At 37.2% G+C, this 24035-nt stretch overlaps 1 protein-coding gene across 1 annotated transcript; it reads right to left on the bottom strand.

Moving 5' to 3' along the window:
- Positions 1-331: 331 nt before the first annotated feature.
- LOC139713654 (glycine--tRNA ligase-like) lies at positions 332-18223 on the bottom strand. The gene is made up of 16 exons (XM_071625358.1): positions 18019-18223; positions 15972-16073; positions 14475-14577; positions 13700-13841; positions 12568-12656; positions 11598-11820; positions 10736-10885; positions 9623-9785; positions 8777-8941; positions 6808-6915; positions 5991-6136; positions 5060-5145; positions 4548-4657; positions 3783-3876; positions 2532-2719; positions 332-1283 (listed from the first exon to the last, which is right to left on the bottom strand). The coding sequence occupies exons 1-16, from the start codon at positions 18091-18093 to the stop codon at positions 1176-1178; spliced, it is 2052 nt and encodes a 683-aa protein (XP_071481459.1). The 5' UTR covers positions 18094-18223; the 3' UTR covers positions 332-1175.
- Between the last annotated feature and the right edge of the window lie 5812 nt (positions 18224-24035).

Here is a 24035-nt window from a genome sequence, read left to right as displayed (position 1 = left end):
AGTCTTGTTCAAACTACAGCAACATTAATCTAGTCACCTTGGAGGAAAATCAGTTAACGTCAACCTCTGCATAAGAAATATCTCACACATGCTGGAGCACATCCAGGTCTTGAATAAAAAAGCTGTCAAAACACTTATGCAAAGATAGTCTTATGTGTTGCAGACTTGTATGGAGAAGTTCGGTCTGGGTTTATCATGAGCTGCTAGCACACAACATTAATATTTAAAACAAGCGTAACATAAACATGACGAGGCAGTCATTACATCTGTCACAAAGCAGCATCTAAATTCCAAGTAACTACTGGTATGCTGAAGCAATTATTCGCTTACTTTTGTCCTTTCAGGACAGGGGGAGGGGTGATGGAGATGGATCAGTTTTGACAAGTCATGCTATACTGTCAAATTCTTCAGGATCTATATGAACCAGTAAGCAAGAAATCCTCAGCCATACGTCGCATTCACTCAAACTATATATCAAACCTAAGTAAGGATATTACTCTCAGATATCTCAAATGTATTACAGCCACCTCATCAAATACCCTCGCATATGTCTCCCTTACAATATGACAAGCACAATCACCTGAGAGCTGAAATCCTGTTCAAGAAATGACATTTGCTCTGTGCACATACACAGGCTGCCAAATGAAATGCTTATACAGTGGACTCCTGTTATAACAAAGTCCTCAGGACTAGCAATTTTCTTTCGTTATATCGAAATTTTGTTATAATGGAACAAATAAACAATAAAAATACATAGAGTAGATAATGTGGCGGTCTGTATTTTTACTTCGTTGTAACCGGAATTTCGTTACAACCACGTTCGTTATAACGGGAGTGCACTGTACTATCATATGAAAGGGCACTGTCTAGGAGCTCGATGAATGAAAATTGATAAAATCTAACCGTACTATAAGGGCCGTGAAAGTGAGGACAGAGTTTTGCTGCTCATCTTCACAGAGTATGCACCACTTCCACTTCTCACTGGACAACTTACCCTATCTGAAGTGTCTTGGTCAATCATTGGGGAAAAATTCAAAAGAAAAAAATGCCCCCAGTTTGAAACTGGAAACAACTACATGAGCAAAATTCCCTCTTCACTACATAGGATAATTGTTCATACTGAACATCATATCAGTGCAGTGATAATATTCAATTTTGCCACTATTTCATCATCATCATTGTTCTTTCTCCTGCCCTTCAAACTTGGGGAACTTCGTGAGGACCTCGGGCCATCGGACCGTGTCGTTGGAGAGATCCCTAACCAGGGCAGTGACTTCAGCAACCTGACAGGAAGTTGAAGGGGAGGGGTGACCATGAATTAGGATGATGTAACAAAATTCAAGATAATCACATAACGACATCTGATTTAAAAAGAATAATGTCGCTGGGGTGACAAGACCTTATACCTCAAATTTTGGTGAAAATGTCTTTTTTTTACTAATGGTCAAAATCATCATTTAAAGGCATAATTTACCATTTGCAGATAAAACAAAAACCCAGCATTAGTGCTTTAAAATAGTTCTAAAATGTGAGTCAGGGATAGAAACAACCACTGTATAAATTTGAATCCGTATAATCGACATTAAGTGTTGTTAAATGCACAAAATGTGAACAATAGCTATATTTCTCGATTAAACTGGCTACAGTTATGGTTACTGAGAAAAACACTGATATCTCCTTATATTTTAGGTTTTATTGTGAAAACTTTATATGGTAGGATGTTTTGTGATACAACAGACCTACACATATGCATCAAATGTGATATCCTGAACATTTTTGAAATCACTGCTCCCAAAGGTAAACAGGACCTTGAAGTGATGTCCTGTCCAAATCCTAGCTGTCTTACCCCAAAATGAGGCCACCACAGCATGTCAAAGGAAAGGCTATCCCATTTGATATAGTGCTTTGGCTGCCATGTTTTGTTTTGTTTTTGCTCTCCTGAACACTTGACATTTTGCAGATACAAGGTCTTGATAAGTATTCATAATAGCATTATAACATAATTCAACTCAGGCTTTGAGTTATCCTTAATCACTGGAATTGATTCATTTTAAATATATGTTGTGTGTATGCATTCATTTCATGCTATCACTTCAAGTTTCATTTTGTATTAATAGGATAAGACACATTTTTGCTACAGTGAGGGTTTTTGTATCATAAAAATGCTTTGCAGCTTCAGATATTAGATCTTAAGAAAATAGAATGCATATCTTTCCTCACAACCCTTCAACAGTTATTGATTGTCAAATATTCGCACAATTGCTTTTATGATAGAATTTTCATACCTGAATTATGCTGCCATGGCATTGTTGATCACATTCATCAAACTTCCTAGTGTTCACATACATCATTCAAAGTAAGTTTCTAGCCCTAGAGATTACTATTTTCAGTCCTCAACATTCACTTAGCCAGACAGGAACTGACATTTACTGCATAATCACACATGTAGAATAAACTTATCCAAACTTCCCAAAGGCTTCTTATTACGTTTCAACGAGTATAACCACAACCCTTTCTCAGTCTTTACTTACCGGTACTCTGATCTGTTCCAGCGAATCCCTGTCACGAAGCGTGACAGTGTTGGGTTCCTTCAGCGAATCAAAGTCAACGGTTACACAGAATGGTACGGCGATCTCGTCCGTCCTGGCGTAGCGGCGTCCTATAGACCCAGAGCTGCTGTCTACTTTGTGAGAGATTCCAGCATCAGATAGCGACTTGGCTGAATTGAGAGATGGGGTCAAATGAAAAAAAAGCTGCATGCTAGTGTGGTTCAGTAAAGCACGGATTCCACTCTGTCCAACATAACTGAACTCTTGCTTATAGATGAATGGCTAGAGATTTGTCCCAGGTTTTTCTTATAATATATGTATTCTACTGTTTATCTTGAGTCCATTATTAACGATTCTACTACGCAGTAAATGCCACCAGTTGCAAACACACATTGCATACTACTTACTATCAAATATGTTCATTCCTACATGGAATAAATGAATATGCCATATTCATCCATACACTCTTTTCTTTTTAATTTTCACCGAAATATTATTCCTCATCATAAAACATTTACTGAGAGTATTTGTCTCTACACAGAATATTCACAAATATTATTACTCTGCACAATTGGCATACATCACATTGGAAACTTATCAGGTATAAATTCCCCAAGTCCAAACATGACTTGATATCTTCACATACCACATCTTAATTGAGAATTGCCCTACAGTTCCACAAAATGTCATTTTTTCATGAGAAGTACAGATTTCTTTAACTTGTTACTGATATATGATAAGGGTACTATATCATTCCCCCTGCTTTCTGAAAGAGTTACTGTAAAACCATAATTTTTTTTGTGAATTTTGCAAATAGCCAAAATCCCCCAATCAAAATGCATGTAAAAGTTCTTGTCTACACTATGCATTGAATGCCAGTGGCAATTCACAAAAATTTCATGCTGCAAAAAAAAGCTGTCTGCTCCAATTCAAGAAAATTTCATGTGGCAAAAATTTCTGGCTTTACAGGAAGTCAAGTGCTCTTTCATTATACTCAAAAAGTGAAAATATGTTGAATATTCTTTACATTTTCCTTATATCACTTTCCATACATGGCAACACAATGTGATGTAGTCTTTTCATCCAGAAATGGCAGCACCAAAACTTAACTCATAACTTCTCAACGATTGTCTGATTTTCCTTGAACTTTCACTGATGTGTTATACTAATATCGCTGCATTACCTCAATTAACGCCCATATTTGGGTTTGATTCTCCTTCAACTCCCACTTACCAAGCTGCTTTACCAGGGGGTCAAAGTCCTTATTGGTACTAAGAGGCAAAACACAGCACTTGAATGGGGCTATGATGGGAGGCAGGCTGAAATACTGGGGGCAGAGAGAAGAATCCAGAACATTATACAGAAATAATCCAATGAGTACAGAAAGGATACAAATATTACACATGATGAGATGAAGGTGACTGAATATTTGAACATATAATGGATGAGATGGTGCAATACACCATATTGGTCATGAAGTGGCAAAACAACATATGTCAACAATTGAGGGAAATTGACTTAGTCACATGTTTCAATCTGTTTTAGTGCCATCTAACTCTTAACCAAATCTTGAAATCAGAACGCATCCTGTTACTGAGGTATGATGGCCCCTCCTAGGGGGAAATGTTAGCATTTTTGTTGGCAAAACAACATAAGTTGCAATATGCTGACCCCTTCTCAACACTCGAAGGTCATGAACTTGGCAAAACAATGTATCTCTACATGCAATACTTTGGTTTTGCCACATAAAAACATGTTAACGCAGTAATAGGTGCACAAAATCGTGTGGCCCATAAGAACCATGCACAGAATGACATTGTGGGACACGTTTCAGTCCTTAATCATATTACAAAGGATCAAAAAAAAGAAAAAAAGAAGTAAAGTGTGCTATGACCATATGAATTACATGTAAACCTGCCATGATTTCATGTGGCTCAAAATGTTGCTTGATAAAACTCAAAACTTCATGGGGAAAAAAAATGTTTGCCTGAATCTCACCGTTCGCTGCTCATCTTGTTCCCGCACTTTGAAGTTGTGTTCCAGGATGGAATACAGGATGCGCCCAACCCCATAGGAAGGCTCTATCACACTTGGTGTAAACTCCTCAACTTTTAGAGGGAAAGAAAAAACGTGACAATTAATATTTATACTGAATTCCTTGTGTGCTTTACTTAATTGAATATTTTCTAAGAAGACATACAGGAAAATTTCATGTTACACAGCACATACACAAATGTAGGAGTCTAAATACATCTATTTTTTTTTTTATGCGACTGGTAGAAAGCATGCTTATTTGACTTATTTGTGAGTGTTTACCATGAATCAGTGGTACATAATAATAAGTATAAGTTTCAATGTTTTATTAGAAACTAATTATGTTTGCATGATTTCTCAGTGCCTACAAATCATTAAAATTCACTTCATTGATCATCCAGTGATTAGTGCTAACATATCAATGTACATCGACCTGCATCATTCATCAATGCAAGCTCCTTTGCATGACAACCTACCATGGACTGTTTTCTGGAATCGGTTGACTTTCACCATGTCTGGCGTCAATTTGAAAGTCTTTCCATCGATCTCTATGGTGGCCTCACTGTGAAAAAATAGAGGACAATATCTGGCATGCAATCAAAGTTGCTTTCAAATGAGAAAACTTACTGGTACCTCATAAAACATTAGGAATGACAATGTTCATTCATATGCCTCTACAGACTCTGATGTCATTCACAAAAATACCTTTTCTTTTACAATACTAATCTCACCAATTTTTTTTTCCCATATAATGATCAATCAGCCATAATGTAACGCTACATTGATATCCACACCCCCATGAAACTAAGCCGGATCCGTGTCATTCTCTTGTGTATTAATAACCCATGAATCTCGAGGCCATGAGATTTCCATTCCTGGTGTATTGCATGCACTAGGTGGAAGCACTTAGAACATATGAATAATTAGTATAATTAGTATCTGGCAACAGAGGGTGCTGACATGTGCCAGCACAAAACTGGCACAGATCCTTTCATGATATACAGAGGGAAACTCCACAAAACACTCTGCAGAAAACATGAAAAACAAGTGAAACGAGTGGCCAATAATATGAGCTCTTGGCATTAGAATCGACAAAGGATATAATAGGCTGAACGTGCTGAAAGACAGGCAAGACACATGGAACAAACGCACCTAGTTACCTGCTGAACCAAAGCAGCCTGTCAAACCTCTCCTAGAGAGAATATGAAAAAATGATACAATGTACTCTCTTTGCTGAAAAACAGGAAAATAATGATAATAATCTAAAATAAAAACAAACAGGCAAACACCTGTGGCCTGCTATACCTGATACTAGGGAGAAAATCACCAATAATTACCACCACAGTGTGCTGATAATGCCGAATAACAGGATGAAAATAGACATATTATGTAAGTGGCCTGTCATACCTGCTGCTGGCGAGAGCCTGCTCTAGCTCCTGCAGTTTGTCTGGACCAAGGCTACTCAGGTGCTCCATGACAATCTTAGCATCCTTCTTGAATGCCTTGCCCATCACACTCTTGACTGGCGCTGCTTCAACAACATCAATCGTCTTGTGGATATCAGTATGTCAAGGAATTCTAAATCATGCCTCACATGGGGAACATGTCTCCTTAGATACAGATTTTCTTAGTGTAATCTAAGTCACAGGAGAAGAAAACCACAAACTACAGGAAACATGGTTGACCCATTTTCTTGCTAATTTTCACTATGCAGTCTACAACACAGATTGGAAAAGAAAGTTAAACATGACTGATCCCCTTCCCCATTGACAACACTTCATGACTGGATAAGCCTGAACTCACACTATGAGAAATGCACGTAACCCGTTGAGGACGAGTCCCGAATATACTCGGGCAAGTGTCTATGGGAAATGTGTGTTGTAGCAAAATCAGTCCGTCCTAAACGGGTTAATCTGTTGCTCCTATCTAAAGGAGTATAGGTGTGACTTACCAGAATTTCAAAACAAAGAAGTACACAATTAACACAAAGTTCAACACATGAGTACAGTTTTGGAATATCGCATGAAGTTTGCACGTTTGATATGTGACCAAGGCCTCCAATGTCTGTATGATTGATGAAGCATGTATTACAGACAATGCATAACACATGTATGGGCTTGCATTCATATTCAATCACCCAGATGGGTGGAAAAAAAAATATGTTTCAAACTCTACTTATTGCCATGAAATGAATCATAATGTGAGCAGAACATGGAAAGGATATGGGTTCTGGTAGTCTTTTTTCAGCTGTCATCGGCACCTTGCTGTGCTTGGCGTGGCAGGTGAGGTCATAGCAAGACCTGTCTGCATTGCCAACACACTCCACCCAGCCCTGAATGAAGGCAAATGAAGGACAGACATTAACACAGATACATCTCCAGTTGTCACTGGCTGATGCCAATGCCCTTTACAGCCCATTATGAGCACCATCTCCACTCGTGCATAATACATAAAATCCTGCATCGTTTTTCACAATGCAGTGAGGCAAACAGCAGAGCAACAACCAAACTGTACCAAGTATTCCTGCAATGAATTTTTAACTGCATCTCACTGTAAATATGTGCATGGAAAGTCTATCTGTGCTCATAGTTTGATTCATGAGAGCGCACCACTCTGCATCGTGATTAATCTTCACACCCTGAAGGATAAACTACAAATGGAAGAAAGAAGAAACTGGTAGTATGTGCTGTAGAGTGCATTTACACACACACACACACATACATACATACATACAAACATACAAACATACATACATACATTCATACATACATACACACATACATACATACATACATACACACATACATACATACATACATACATTTAAATATATATATATACATATATATATATATATATATATATATATATATATATATATATTCAGCTTTCTGAATCTAAACCAACTGACTTGTAGACACACTTGACTGGTCATGGATTAACCTAGGGTTTGGTGGAATGGCACTGCCATTGAACAAAGACAATGGATTCACACTGCCTCACAATGTTGGTTCCCCTCCAATGCTCACTTTGTTTTGCAGGTACAGTATTCATCGCATAATCGGGACAGGTTGGGAGTAGCAAACACGGCCCCTTTAAGCGAGGTGCCCGATTTCGCGATGAGTACTCACCACACACTAACGGCATACGACATGTGTCATGTAGTGCACACACACACACACACACACACACATGCATACATGTACTGACGTACTGTACATGTACATGATCGAATACACAACACGCTACCCCTCGGCGCGACCCTCCAGCTCTCCCTGCATTCTCGCAATGATGTAGAGTAATCGCAACCGGGTTCGATTCTTCTGTCAAACACGCATGTACACGTAATCAATGTCAGCTCATAGTCAAGATTCATAAAACGTTACGTATTCGCACATAACCCTTCTCATCTTTCACGCTCTCCCTCCCACTCTCTCCCCCATTTCACTGAATACGTAACTGTTCATAGCCCTCATTTCAATCACGTAACTTTTGCCCAGTCACAACTGAGGAAGATTGTGACGTACACACAGATCACAGTGTACAGCTGTATTGAAAGTTGAAACCAAAGACAGTAGATAACAAGATACGAAGGCGCGCGATAACAATGGACTTTGCCCTCAGAGTGTATGACTGAGATTAAACAACGCACACAGCCTGGGCTGTATGAGCGAGGCATGTTTTTTATTGGATGTGAGTCGAGTAGGAATTGCAAGCGAGCACATGGCTTTGCTTATGTAGGGGAGAAGAATGTTCGCGAAGGCATGTGCTTTGCAATGGCATGGATACTTATACACGGCGCTTTCGTGGCTATGCATGTACATGTACTGGATGGACGGAGGTCAAAACACACCAATCCGAAGCTTGCTTTGTAAGTTTGTTGTAAACGACAACTGATACGGAATCTTTGAAATATTGTTGTGGTATTTTGGTAGATTTTTTGTGTAAAATATTAACAAATTCAAAGATCGCTTGAAGAAAAATTGTCCCGTTTATCAGAGGTCCCCGCCCGATTATCCAGTGAAAATAACGTGCGTTGGAAATGTTTCTGGGAAGCGTATATCATTTAAGCGAGGATCCCGATTATCAGACGCTTTCACACTGTAGGCCCTACATCACTTGTACTCATCTTTGTGCACAAGACTTTCAACATCAAACTTTGCCTTCACTCACAAAAAAAAAACAACACTCACATAAGATGTCTTGGTTTCAGCATCCCAGCAGTCACATGCGTAATGAGCCATCTCATTAAACATGTGCTGGCGGAATCGTAGCTTGTTCGGGTCAACGCCGACCTTGACCATGAAGAGGTAGCAGCGTCCGATGAAGTAGCCCAGCACCTTGCTCTTGATCATGTTCTGCACGGGGGCAGAATAATGATGCAGCATTCACTCTCAGCAAAGTATATCAGCCCTATTTAGATTCATGTAGCTGCCTTCTCTGCTTTGAATCATTGATCATTCCATTTTGAAGTAATTTCATTGCATGGTGATTATTATATTTGATTAGTGATTGAGGCCAATTGAGGTCATTTTGTCAGCAAAATAAAACACAAAAGTACATCACATTGGTGTTTAAAATAGCAGCCTTGAAAGCATCTCATGCTCATATACAACTGTAAGTTCACCCATGCATGAAAGTACTGTACTTTACATTTTCCACATACATCAAAAATAATTCGGTGTGAAGTCAAGTAAATGAACTTGACACCATCGCACCAACACATACATATTAGATACAACAACACACACAGGGCAGTGTATGCGGGTAGATTACGGAATACAGAAAGAGAACACGTCTACTCAGTCATAGCTAACTTTTCAAAAAAAAAGAAAGAGCACTTCAATAATGTCGTAATGACAATGCTACTGCATGAGCAAAGTAAAGACTTAAAAAGAGCATAACTGTTTTGAGTCAAATACATGTTCACAAAAAATCTTCTAGATGTTTAAATCAAATGCTTGATAACTAATCAAACCAACAGATAACCAATCATTACCACAGGAATGTCAAAATCAACAAAATATGCCACATTTTACCTGCCCGACCGCCTCGCCAATCGTGATCTTAATCGGGGACTGACCAGCCACCTGACGATCCACAGGAAAGAGGGGAACTGTGATGTTTGCCACAGTGTCAAACTTGGAGTGGTCTTTGTTTGATGGGTCGATGAAATGCTCAATCTCACACATTGTGAACTCTCTGGTGGCAGCAAACATTTTATAAAACATGGCATTAGTGTGTTTCTGTAATAGCAGGAGTTGCACTTAACTTTTTTTTAAAGTAGCCAAACGGACTACTTAGAATCAATTTTGACACTGAAGCAATATTTTGGCTAGCCAGACGGACTAGTAACTTCAGAATTTTATGATTTTTAGCTAGTCCAACATGATTTTTGGGTGGCCAATGGCCAGCGGACCATCGCCAATTTCGAACCCTGAATAGCATGCTGACACAAAAGTCACAGAAGAAAAAAGCAGACTTCCCAACCTTTCTGATTGTAAAATAAGGATGATTTGACTCAGAAGTAAAAAACACAGATCAGTTCCCATAGGAGAGTGTAGCAAAAATCATCACGAAAAATAGGAAACTCCTATTGAAACAAGAGCTGGGAATGGTCAAAATTCAGATTCTTTCTCCCAAATTCAGAATGGTTGGGAGGTCTGACAAAGGTTAAGCATAGTTTTGGGTGAGCAAAGCTAATATGTTCCATTCACTCTTCTCCCAACAACTTCAATAGTGTGTTTTAATCTTTGTACTTGGAAGACAAGACATCACTGCCAAATGAAACCAAAAATCAGACACCTTAACTTGTGTTTCATGTAGCTCATCACTATGACTGTAAAACACTTTCAAGCTAGTAAAACGCAAGTAGAGCATTAGTTCCTATACCACTTATCATTACCCATCAAACATTTTCTTCTTGTTCGAAAAACTATATATCTTTCCACATTCCTGGTTTCAATACTTATTAGATAGTTCGGCCATGCTGGACTGAAATATTTGGTAGTCATAACTTGGCATTCATTACAACAAGAAAAGCTCTAAGCTTTACCAGAGGTCACTTTTTCACAGATATAGTTTCTTACTAAAAGAAAAATACAGCATAACACTTTAGTTCCAACAAGTGATCTTACAACACAATTCATTACCTCACTCTGATAAGGCCAGATCTTGGCGAGATCTCATTCCGAAAAGCATTGCCAATTTGCGCAGCAGCAAAAGGCAGGCGGCCCTGGTTGAACTCAAGTAGACGCTTGAAGTTGACAAAGATACCCTGGGCAGTTTCTGGCCTCAAATACCTGAAAGTGAAAAAACAAATCAAAACAAAATCAAGTTAAAATCTGTTCCAGCCCACAGGTTACCTTGGTCCCATAAAGGTTTGTTTGTTGTATGGAGCAACCAAGAGTGAAGGAATTTATGGATGGAAACTGATGCTATGCACATTTTATTTGGAAAGAAGTGCAACATACACAAGAGATTACAGTATTCTTTTAATGAAATCTAACACACAAGAAAAACAGTTATTGACAACAAAATATCAAGAAGTCAACCATCACAAATTCTTATTGGGAATGTTATACGAATAGTCAATATGGACATTTAAACCGTAACAAGAGTTTACCTATCTGCCTATCAGTTTTGTTCATTTGTTATCCACAGTTACTGAATATAACATATGTTCCATATCATACCTTACCCCAAAATAAACTGCAAGTCAAACCATGAATGCTATTCAGGGGCACAAGTTGTCTTGCATTGATATTCTTGTATGTACACACAAGTATGCATGAACTGAATCTAGCATGCACCATCTACAGAGATGCCAACTTCTTGACATAAAAAAAAAACACAGATGAAATATCCTTAAAAAAAGAAGAAAGATTTTGGCGATGAAAATCAGATTTTCATGACAGCATGACATTACCACAACCACGTTGGCCCTAGGCCAAAAAAATGTAACAAAAAAAAAGTGTTTCCTTGGTAAGAACATGCAAGCAATGATCAACTCACCCTGGCTGATTTCCAGCAGGGCCAATTGCTGTCGCAAACATGAGGTTAAATTCCATGGGGTCAGAGAGGTCATTGTTGGTGGTCGGTGACTTCACTTGGTACTTGCGTAAGAGCTGCGTCAGCGTCTCCTTGTCGTAGTTGTCGATTTGGGCAATGACGTCCTGGTACTCTTTTCGCTGCTCCGCCGTGACTTTCTTACCCGCACAGAGCTTTTCAAGGTATGCTATTCATGCAGAGAAGCAAAAAAGACGAACATCTTCAACTGAAGGGACTCGTCAGTTTAAATTTGAATTTGCTCCATTCACTCTATTTGCCCCATAGACTCTTTTTGCCCAAAACTCAACGTAAGTATAGCAAGTGTTTCAACCGCACTGTTTGACAAGTGTCAATACTCTCTGAATATAATGATGCACCCAAGAGAAATTTTGATTGATAACCATGTGCCAGGAATTCCACTTACAAGTCTTAGAGAGCTCTATTGCAGTAACATCTCCACAACATAGCTGTGTGGATTCACTGACTTTTTACAAAGAAAAAGAATTTGTAATAAAGGCAATTGAAACCAACATTTTATAATGACTGTAAACCACTTGCAGTATCAGAATTCATTAGTAACCAGGTAAGCCACTATTAAATGCACTATGTTCCCAAACCAATCAAGCAAAAAATGCTAAGCATGTTATTTCCACATTCAGCTTGGTCTTTGCTTAAATTTTTCGAAGCTACATGCCACTGTTATAGTTCATCTTAACTTTTACTCTAAATTTACTGCTTCATAATTTGGTCTATGCATAAGAATTCATGTACAACACCATGAAGCATACAAAATGAAAACAACAAAACCGCAACTTTGTGTGGGAAACACACATTCTAGAGTTCAAATTGAGTCTAACATAAAACTCTTACATCAGTTTATATTGTGTGAATTTGGTTTTGAGTGCTAAAATGATGACGATAGAGATAGACTTACACTCAAGGAGGTGATCTGCCCTGAAACATTCCCCTGTCTTTGTATCCTTCACCATGTAGTCAGCAAACCTCTCAACGTGACCAGACGCTCTGAACAGATTTGAACCAACAATTTGTTTTCCAATTAACTGAACCCAAAGTTAGAATGACACCCGTTATGGGGCTGACAGAACAGAAAGATGTGAGTGGAGAACAGCCAGATGGCTGCAGGCTCAGCCTTAGTATTTCCCCCCATTTATCTAACAATACAGGAAAGCACACACAGCAAGAAAATATTGTTACAAAACTTCTATTCATACATGTGTATGTAAACAGTATACTTTCCTTTCAAAATACAAAACAGTATACATCAGCACATACTTTCCACCTGACAATTGCATGATAAAATTAAAACATCAATAAATTAAGCACATAATATTCAAGTCAAACTATAAGGTTACTGATGAAGAAAAACCAATGAGGGCAAATTTTCTTATTTTACTGGGACTTACATGGGAAGTAGCCAATACTTTTTTTTGTTTTGTTTTTTGTTGCAGTTACACACAACTTTAGTCCTCATGTGCACAACACTATAGAATCCAGAACACATAGAGCAGAATTGTCTTTTGAAGTGATTTCGTCTCAGATGATATCCACATTTACAGAGTAGCATCTTAATGGCATGACAAATGTCTTACAGCAGCAGAAGGCACATTTCAGTCTTACAGGGGAACATGATTCTCTTCTATCATCACAAGCCACCAAGCACTATCACAGAGACTCCAACTCTCCCGCTAAAAGCCCATTTTTGCACAATCTCCCGTTCTCCCGCTTGGGATTTAATTTCTCCCGCTTGAAATGATTTCTTACTTAATTTCATTGTATGTTGAAAAATAAGCCTTAGATAGTGTGAGAGAGTATCTAGAACCCTACACCAAAGGAACTTTGCGCACATGATGTGCTCTACGCGCACATCAAGTTGGAGTCTTCCGTTTGCTAGGGGTTTCAGGCAGGAGAATCTCCAGATCAGAAAGTGCTTGGGGTTGGAGTCTCTGCTATCGGCCAGAGTTTGGCATATCTAATCTAAGTGAAATGTTTTCGGCCTTGAGGAAATCAAGAAAATTTGTCATTGAATATTGTGTGATGGCTCTTACTTGAACACTGCCTCAGGTGTCAGCATGGCACAATCTACCTCCAACATGCCCTCCTCGATGATGAAGTGGTTCCGCCAAATGTTCACAAAGTTGGCCTTCATGGCGCATCCCACTGGCCCAAAGTCATACAGACCACTCACACCTGCAGAAAAGGGTCAATGAATTTCATCAGGACCAAATGTAGCCTCTGCCAGTTGACTGGGAGGTACTTGCAAAAGGGAGATATCTGACCCTTGTGAAGAGACACTATGAATAACTTATTCCCAGTATTTTAACAAATTGCTTGCAAAGTATGGAACATGAATCTTCTGGGGCTTTTCACCTCTCTTTTAAAGTTTTAGTGAATGTGCTAAAACAGCCTGCTATGAACAGAACCTTTACTAATTAATATTGGATATGAACAGATATTTGAATAGTAGGGATTTGACATACATAGCACAAAAAAAAACAAACAAAAAAAACTGTTGATTTTGCAATTTAGAAACTTATTTCATCGCCATGTTAACATTTCTGTGATAAAAGTTTAAGGGAATTTTGTAGGAGTACAGTGAGAACTAGCCTTTACTTTACGTCTTTACAAATTGGATAACATCTAATATCTGATCTAAAAAAAAAAAGAAAATATGCTTGCACTTAGAGTCTCAATCGACTCATCAGTTAAGAAGCGTTCTTTATCCTTCTTAAAATGTTGAACTCTCTTTTTACACTGCACACAAAGATGTAATTCCCTCTGACAAGAGATCTGTGATTCACGCAGAGTGGGCAGAGCACTTACCACCATAAATGGCAAAAGACTGGTCGTAAAAAAACCTCCTCTTCAGAGTGTCCTCCATCTTGGCACGGTCAAACTTTGAACCAACCGAGGTCAGAGCCAGTTCCTGTAAGGAGTGTCAATGTTTGAAAGGAGTAAAAAGGTGGAGAAAAGAAATGGCTTGTTAAGAGTTCTTATTATGACAGGTTGACAGGTTTCAAGTCAATAGGGTCCAGCATATGAGATGTCATGAAGGATACTAACCCTTAAAGGGGATGGCTAGTAACTGATCAGTGGGAATCAGTGGGAATGCTGGGCCCCGTTGCAAGAAAGTTACAATCAATTGCAAATAATTGCTAATTTTGAAACAACCATTCTGATTGGCTCAGGGTCTGCCCTATTAAGAAGACATGCATGCAACAATGATTTTGATTGGCCAGTGACAATCAGTTGCAAGTTGCGTTTAAGCGCAAAGTTTCTAGCAACGGGGCCCAGGAGGATGATTGTTCCAATCCCTGTGGGATTCATTTAAGAGTACATTACATATCTATTATTGTGTGAAAATTATTTACTTCAGAATGGTCTCATATTCAAGTAATGTGCAGTTTATTGTTTCCAGGTTAGCGTCCCTGGTCAGTGACGGGGCATTAAACTGCACATAACTTGAATATGAGACCGTTCTGAAGCAAATAATTTTCACATAACAGTAGATATATAATGTACTCTTAAATGAATCCCACAAGGATTGGAACAATCATCCCTCAGCATTCCCACTGATTCCCACTGATCGGTTACTAGCCATCCCCTTTAAAGATATTGGAAACCATGCAATGCTGTTACAATGCTGCCATACACTGTGTCATTACTGTAACTGAAGACTGTGCTACTTGCTAGTAGCTACTCTGCCTGAAAGTTGTGGCAGAGTTACTCCAAGGCATAAATGACTTATTGCCCACTTATCACACTATTCAAGACAAACATCAAAACTGATTGAAGATAAAAGTGACAACATCATGTAACATGCACAACATGAAAGATTCTTCACTTCTACTAAAGGTAGACACTTTGATGGTGTCTTTACAGTACCCCAAAAGCTTGCAGTGTACATATGGTGAAAACCAATCTGATACACATTAGTACATACACATTGCACCAAGAGTAAAAATTTTCCATCGCATTGATTAATTCTCCAGAACAAACTGACTGTAATCACACCCTAGGGTCATTTTACATCACTGTGTACTGACAGGCAGAGGACCAAATCTTGACTATTTTGCTGAACTGCTTGCAGCATGAAGGTGACTGTGAGTGTGTCTTCTTCTCTCCTATCACACCCATTACCTCAATATCATCATTTCATGATACACTTACTACTATTTCAGTCATTTGAAGATACAAAGAACATCATTCTGTCATAATAAAATATGTAGCTATATTATCTCATGATTTTTGCCACAGAAGAAAGATTATTTTGCCACAAATTACAACTCATCTCAGGGCCGATAGATTAGTATGTCTCACCTTGTCCTCAAGGGCCTTCTTGCGTGCCTTGAGTTCTACTACCGCCCTTTTGATGTCATGATCAGGAATGCCATCTGCCTTCATCTGTCTCACGAGATCACCCTGTTGAATGAAACAGCAGAAGAAACACACTAATGGGATTGGTCTGTTTGTAACAAAATCTCCTTAAATGGAATTGGAAAACTGACTTTAAAAAAAAAAATAAAATACAAAATATCAAATATTTTGAATAAAATACAAAATATCAAATATTTTGAATATAATAAAATAAAAAATAAAGGAATAAAATATGATAAAATATATATCAAATACTTTGAATATTGAAATATACAAAATACTAAAATATAAAATATTTTGAATAATTAACATGACTGTGTGTTTATTTTGTCTGATTGTTTTAAGATTCACTCAATGGGAAATATACTGCATTTGATGCTATGGATATGTAAAATACACATGATTTTCTGAAGAAGATGTTAGGGAAGCAATGACATAGCTCAGTTTGATACTACAGAAATCCACTTGCAAATGACTGAAAAAAAAAGACAGAAAATCCAGTGATATTACTTCTGTTAACATGGACTAAAGATTCTCTAAAATTTGTAAATCTGTAACAAATGAATGATTATATTCAGGAAAATAATTTAAACTGGAAAGCATATCTGAATATAACAGAGTCAGCTGCTTTTATTTCAGTATTACTAAAACAAAATCTAGCAACATACGTATACATGCATAATGTGTTGGGTTTGATTACAGGTTTGTTACCTATACTAGTATAAATCTGCATACTTATCAAATCACTTACACTAACAGCTTTATAAGAAAGGAAGCTTCTACACATTTTAACAAAAGAAAAGAAAAGAAACAATTTTAACAAACATCAAACAAACAGTAAAACAATACATTTATTGTGTTGTGGCATTTGGAACCCATCTTTCTTTTGTAAAATGTGTGAGGGAAATGTATGTCCCATAATATAATCCCAAGAAATGAATCTGCAAAGGCAGTGCTTCAATATTTTCAGTAGTTTTTTGTCCAGCTAAAAGCATCTAGTCTACCAGTGCAGTGACTCTTTGCAAAAATGGAAAGAGAGAACACGATTTTGATTCCAACTTTTTTGTATCCATTTGCCAGACTTTGAAATCATGTTGCAAAATAATGTTTCGGACTTGAAACACAAAATCAACAATGTATTAGACCTACAGATAGCTCACTAGATTTTAGTTCACACACTCAGCAAGAGCTCTTTTGCTCAAATCATAGGTTATGCACTTATGATCTCTTCTTCCTGATCTTCTTCCATATAGTGTATCCTTCAATGGTTCTACTCCCCATTGCATGCATGCATACATGAAGACATTGTACTGTACCATGGTATCATCGCAATTCACCACACTGAATTGTATGGTCAAATAAATAATAATAATAATAATAATAATAATTAATGAAGTTCTTGATTAAGTTATTGTAACTTAAAAAACCGATAGTACCCTGAACTTGCGACATGACACAGATATACCACTCCAGTCCAAGTACAAAATCTTCTCTCATTTGTAAATTTAATTCAAAAATTCTGGAACATTAATTAGTTCTAATAACAGTCATTGTTGAAGGTGTGTTTTGCTTTTTTATTGGCAAGACATACTGCTCATCTCTAGTGAAATCTTGCCAATGAGTGGTACACTGCACAATAAGTGCCAAGCCACCAAGGACAGAACGTTAAAAGCCAGCAGATTTTCGCAGTGCTATTATTGCATCATCCGGATTGGTATTGGCGAAGCGAGAAACTCCGATGCCACACACGTTGCACACTAATTGACTAAAGCACTAAGCTAGAGACAGTACAGTCCGGTCCATTTATCCCCCGTCAACTGAAAGCAACGACTAGTTATAAATAAAGACGGGGGAAATGCAAAACAGACGAATTACACAGTGACGGTATCCTACTGTAAATTTATGAATACCAAATTGAACGATGACCGGTCGGGTCGCTCACGGTGCGGCGAGCGGCTGTGGCTGCCTCAAGACGCCGCACAACACCTACCTGCTCCTTGACAGCGGCTCGCAGCGGTGCAAGGATAGCGTCGATGTCCATCTCCCCCTGGCTGTTCGCGGCCATTTCTCTTAGTTTTTCGTGATCTTGAAGACGATTGACCAAGGATTCAACCTTTCCTGCTGATTTTCGAGAGCCCCAAGAACTGTTGAGACACGATGCACCTGTGTGAAAACGCTCAGCAGCCGCGCCCTTACCGATGTTTCCAGCAGAAATTACAGCTCGAATACCCAGACGGAGCATTCCCACTTTTGCCACGCGTACCACATGGATTTTCACGATCAGTGGGTCTGCATGCTGCGCTGCGTGCATATGCATATGTGCACAGTGCATACTAAGTACGTCTGGGATTTTAAATGACCTTTGACCTCCAAGTCAGACATAAGCAAGCTTCGCAGTTTTGAGTTGAGAAGATACCTTTATTCTCCTCCTCCTCCTCCTCCCCCACCCCTCATGGTTGACAAAGAACGGTATGATTTATTAATTACATACGGTACTAACGACAGAGTCAAATCCTGAACCAATTGTATACATACCACATTGTTCATGTTGTCAAAAATAAAAACAAAAACAAAAAAATGACGAGCAATAAATAAACCCATCTACCTACATAGTACAATATGGTACATAGGCCCACCGGTAATTTACTTATTGCATGAGCTCATAGAAAGCAAAAATAAAAAATAAAAATAAAAATAAAAAATAAAAAGGAATCTGAATTTTGAGTTGGTGTTTTCCACATTGGAAACTATATACACTCAGCAAAAAAAAAGAAAAAAAGAAAGAAAGTAAATAATTTTTCAAGTTCATATTTCTCATAGAACATCTAGCTAAAAGTTAATGTATTATATACCATATTCAAGATAATTTGATTGGGCTATCAGCCTGGTAGGTCAATAAAGAAAGGATGCTTTACGCATGAGTGAAAACCTTTGTTTTTCTCTTCCAAGGCACAAAAGTAAAAATTGCAGAAATGAACAAGTTGTAATTCATGCGTAACTGCTCTTCCATATAACAATAAAAACAAAAGACGAATTTAACACAATTAGATACATGAATTAAATTGCAAAAATAAACTTTTTATCTCTATGATATCTTTGAATCCCAAAATATCAGTAAGGCCAAAAGTAAGGGAGAAAAACGAAGAATCTTGGGTCAAACCCGCAACTTCAAATGAAATAAGAAGTTCCAATTTGTTTTCAACTTAGGAAAATTGTAAATAATATTTGGTTCTTAAATTTATCTCAAGAATCCTTAAATTACTAAGCAAAAAGAGTGAAATAAAAAAAAATTTATTTAGTCATCTGAATGCCATTACTATGTCGTTTGAAGTTGAAGCTGACAGGAATGCCTAAAAAAGTTCCCCTTTAGCTTCCCACTTTGTTTTAGTTTGAGGTTATAATGAGATAAAGAGAACAAAAACTTGTTTTTGATATTTCATTCATGTCTCTCATTGTGCTGAACTGGCTTTTTGTTGTTATTTTTATCTTGAAGGACAATGCCAAATGAAAGACAACATGTCAAATTTTGCAATTTCTAATTTTGTGCCTTGGAGGCCAAAATGAATGTGTTCACTCATGCGTAACTTTTCACTTTGTATTAACCTACTAGCTTGATAGCCAATTAGATTACCTTTAATATGGGATATAACACATTGATTCTCATCAAAATCTTCTATGAAAAATATGAACTCGAAAAAGTGTTTACTATCCTTTTTTTTTTCTTTTTTTCTTTTTTTTTTTTGCTGAGTGAACATCTGATAAGCCCTCTTGGAAGACCAGAATATAGGGCCGAATGAATGTAAAAATAAAGAGATTCTTCTATCCTGGGGATAATATGCTATGAAGTATGCCTATACAGATAAAATATGTAGGGCCTATACAGATAAAATATGTAGGGCCTATACAGATAAAATATGTAGGGCCTATGCATATTTTCAAGAGGACTAAGATAATTTCAAGTTTCTCAGTGGTATCCATCCCTATGAAGCTTTGTTTCTCACGGGAAAAATAGACCCTTCCTGCTATGGACCATCCTTCGGATCAATACTCATCTAGCACTGCGACAAACTTGTTGCAATTATCTGTGGATCTATCAGACAAACAGATCCGCAGCCCCTGCGTGAGCAATTGAGGTTCCCTTTCCCCTGGTGACAATTCTCACAGTGTAACATGTATAAAATAAATCATACATATTGCATTTCAAGAAGATGATTAAGAGAAAAGAAGTGATGAGGAAAAGCTTACAGGATATGTATTATGCCCATGGTTCCACTTCTAATGAATGACAGACTTGGGACAAACTAATTCTAAGGGAGGGTATATAATAGTATTGGTTGAGGTGAGGATTCAGCAATATTCAGAGATATTTACTTGGAATCACTTTATGAAAATGTAAAAGAACAATAATTCTAAGAGGAATTCAGAGTTTACTTGATGAAAATCGGTTTTGAAATGGCCGAGATATCCAAAAACAAAGCAGAATAAAGCAATCCTAATAAAAGGTGGGTTGACACCTTATATATAGGATTGCTTTGTTTTGGATATCTCAGCCACACCAACACCAATTTTCCTCAAATAATCTTTGGATTCCTCTTAGAATTATATTATGCTCTTATTTCATAAAAGGCTTCTCATTATCTCAAAAAAAAAATACCATGAAAAGACATTTGAAACCTGAAGCCCAGACTCAACAGAGACTCCCTGCTTTCTTTTCAGCATGATGCACTTTAGATGATTTAATATTGAAAATTAGTACTTGCCAGCTGCACAAAACATTTGCCCAATATTTTATATGCCTGCTAAAAAAAAAAAAACAAGGAAAAGTAGAAATTATGCGATGCGTAATATATGTCCCCGCCGGAAGTAGCATTTTGTAGCAAAATGTACAATACAGGTCAAAAATCAAGGTCAAAGGTCAAACAAGTCAAAGGTCAAAATTCTGTGTACAAGTTTTGAAGCCCTCACCTAGTGCCATCACGTAAAGCAAACGGAATCGAAATAGGGTTAGAAATGGCGAAGGAGTAGCATTTTGTAGCCATGCAATGTACAACATAGGTCAAAAATCAAGGTCAAAGGTCAAAGAAGTCAAAGGTCAAATTTCTGTGAAGAAGTTTTGAAGCCCTCACCTAGTGCCATCACATAAAGCAAACAGAATCGAAATCGGGTTAGAAATGGCGAAGGAGTAGCATTTTGTAGCAAAATGTACAATACAGGTCAAAAAATCAAGGTCAAAGGTCAAAGAAGTCAAAGGTCAAAATTCTGTGTACAAGTTTTGAAGCCCTCACCTAGTGCCATCATATAAAGCAAACGGAATCGAAATCGGGTTAGAAATGGCGAAGGAGTAGCATTTTGTAGCAAAATGTACAATACAGGTCAAAAAATCAAGGTCAAAGGTCAAAGAAGTCAAAGGTCAAAATTCTGTGTACAAGTTTTGAAGCCCTCAACTAGTGCCATCATATAAAGCAAACGGAATCGCAATCGGGTTAGAAATGGCGAAGGAGTAGCATTTTGTAGCAAAATGTACAATATAGGTCAAAGGTCAAGGTCAAAGGTCACAACTGAAATTCTGTGTAGAAGTTTCAAAGCTCCCATGTAGTGCTCTCGTATAAAGCAAACAGAATCAAAATCGGCTCATAAATGACAGAGAAGTAGCAAATTGAACATTTTGATCACACACGGACGCACACACGGACGCACGGACACACGGACACACGGACACACGGACGGACACACACACGTACGGAGCCCGTTTCATAGTCCCCTGCTCGAACTCGTTCGGCGGGGACAAAAAATATGACAGGATCTCTCCATGAGTGCATAGTGGTGTGAGGAGACAATCTCCTATAATTTATGTGTATTGAAGCATCTACTTCTTCATATATATTATATATAATATATACATGTATATATGTATACATTATTACATATATAATTATGTAAGTATTATGTGTATATATATATATATATATATATATATATATATATATATATATTGAAAGAAATTGGACTGATGCGGGACGTTGCTCTCGATCTTAGTCTCCCTTTTATTTGTCAAGCTTTCGGCCCGTCATTAGGCCTTCGTCAGGACCTACCAACAGAATAATTATTATATGAATAACCTGATGTGTCATATAATATATAATGTAATTATATTACCAATCTTCTAAATCATTTCCTTTTTATACACAAATCAGTCATTCAGTTCAATACAAATATCCAATCTAACCTCAAATCATCATCAGAATAACATCATATGTCCAAAAAAATATATAGATTCTTATATCATAATGTTGCCATATAGTAATCATATTGTCTTATAATTCTTAGCATGATGATCACAAACAGAATCATATACCTATATATCATATTCATATGTCTATTTGCATTGCGTATATGTAAACATCCACATACGCACACACACACCCACATACATACGCACATATATTCATATTCACATACACACACACAAGCAAACACACACACACACACACACACACACACACACACACACACACAAATCCGGTTGATATAATACTATCTAAATCAACATATCCTATATATTTCTTATATTACCGAAATATAATAACCTTAACCCTGCCAAAAATATATCAACTCTTAGATCAGATGTATAAACAACCATTTCTATGAATTACCTGCGTGGGACTCGTATCGATATCGTGCATCCCAGCACCGTGTGCTCATCTTCTGTTTAAAAAAAAAATATGATTACCATTCAATCATTCATAATACCTCTTATTTTGCAGATATTTGATTATATCTGCAAAATAAGAGGTATTATGAATGATTGAATGGTAATTATTGTATTTTTTTAACAGAAGATGAGCACACGGTGCTGGGATGCACAATAACGATACGAGTCCCACGCAGGTAATTTATAGAAATTGTCGTTTATACATCTGATCTAAGAGTTGATATATTTTTGGCAGGGTTAAGGTTATTATATTGCGGTAATATAAGAAATATATAGGATATGTTGATTTAGATAGTATTACATCAACCGGAGTTGTGTGTGTGTGTGTGCGTATGTGTGTGTGAGTGTTTGCTTGTGTGTGTAAGTGAATATGTATATATGTGCGTATGTATGAGGGTGTGTGTGTGCGTATGTGAATGTATACATATACGCAATGCAAATAGACATATGAATATGATATATATGTATATAACATGATTCTGTTTGTGATCATCATGCTAAGAATTATAAGACAATAACATTATTATATGGCAGCATTATGACATAAGAATCTATTTATATATATATTTTTTTGGACATATGATGTTATTCTGATGATGATTTGAGGTTAGATTGGATATTTGTATTGAATTGAATGATTGATTTGTGTATATAAAGGAAATAATTTAGAAGATTGGTAATATAATTGCATTTTATATTATATGACACATCAGGTTATTCATATAATAATCATTCTGTTGGTAGGTCCTGACGAAGGCCTAATGACGGACCGAAAGCTTGACAAATAAAAGGGAGACTAAGATCGAGAGCAACGTCCCGCCTCAGTCCAATTTCTTTCAATATATATGCAACCAACAATGCGGCACCGCGCACATTCGGGACCCAGGGAACTATCTCTCACATTATGTATATATATATATATATATATATGAAGAGTTTGTTTGCAAAAACTGATAAGTCCATTTTTGAAGATTTTGAAGTACGGTCTCTGTCATATAGTACAAAATAATGCTTTTAAATGATATATTGGTCACTACATATAAAGGTACATTTTTTAAGTTATGGCCAAAAGAAGCAAAAATTTTCTTATTATTCTCTTTATTTTTCTTGACCTTTAATCGCAAATATCTCCATTTGGCAAATATGGACTAATCGGTTTTTGCAAACAAACTCTTCATATATACAATGATGATGAACAACATTTATATGGCACCATTTATTTGTATAACATTCAAAGGTACCAAAGATATATATACATATATATATATTTATATGTATATACATTATATCATCAT

This window comes from Diadema antillarum, unplaced genomic scaffold (assembly GCF_040938485.1).
Source record: "Diadema antillarum isolate AM-2024a unplaced genomic scaffold, OU_Dant_1.0 seq00002023_RagTag, whole genome shotgun sequence".
Classification (NCBI taxonomy): Eukaryota; Metazoa; Echinodermata; class Echinoidea; order Diadematoida; family Diadematidae; genus Diadema; species Diadema antillarum.
The sequence above is the reverse complement of the archived record's forward strand: the minus strand, read 5'-3'. Positions and strand labels throughout refer to the sequence as shown.

Bases quoted from the DNA above. Each gene is read 5' to 3' on its own strand.
- LOC139713654 (XM_071625358.1), bottom strand. From the start codon at position 18,093: ATGGCCGCGAACAGCCAGGGGGAGATGGACATCGACGCTATCCTTGCA. The intron at 8,942-9,622 runs GTAAAATGTGGC...GCCCCCGTGCAG, and splicing joins TTGGCGAGGCGGTCGGGCAG to AACATGATCAAGAGCAAGGT. The intron at 5,146-5,990 runs GTATGACAGGCC...ATTTTTTCACAG, and splicing joins CAGGCTCTCGCCAGCAGCAG to TGAGGCCACCATAGAGATCG.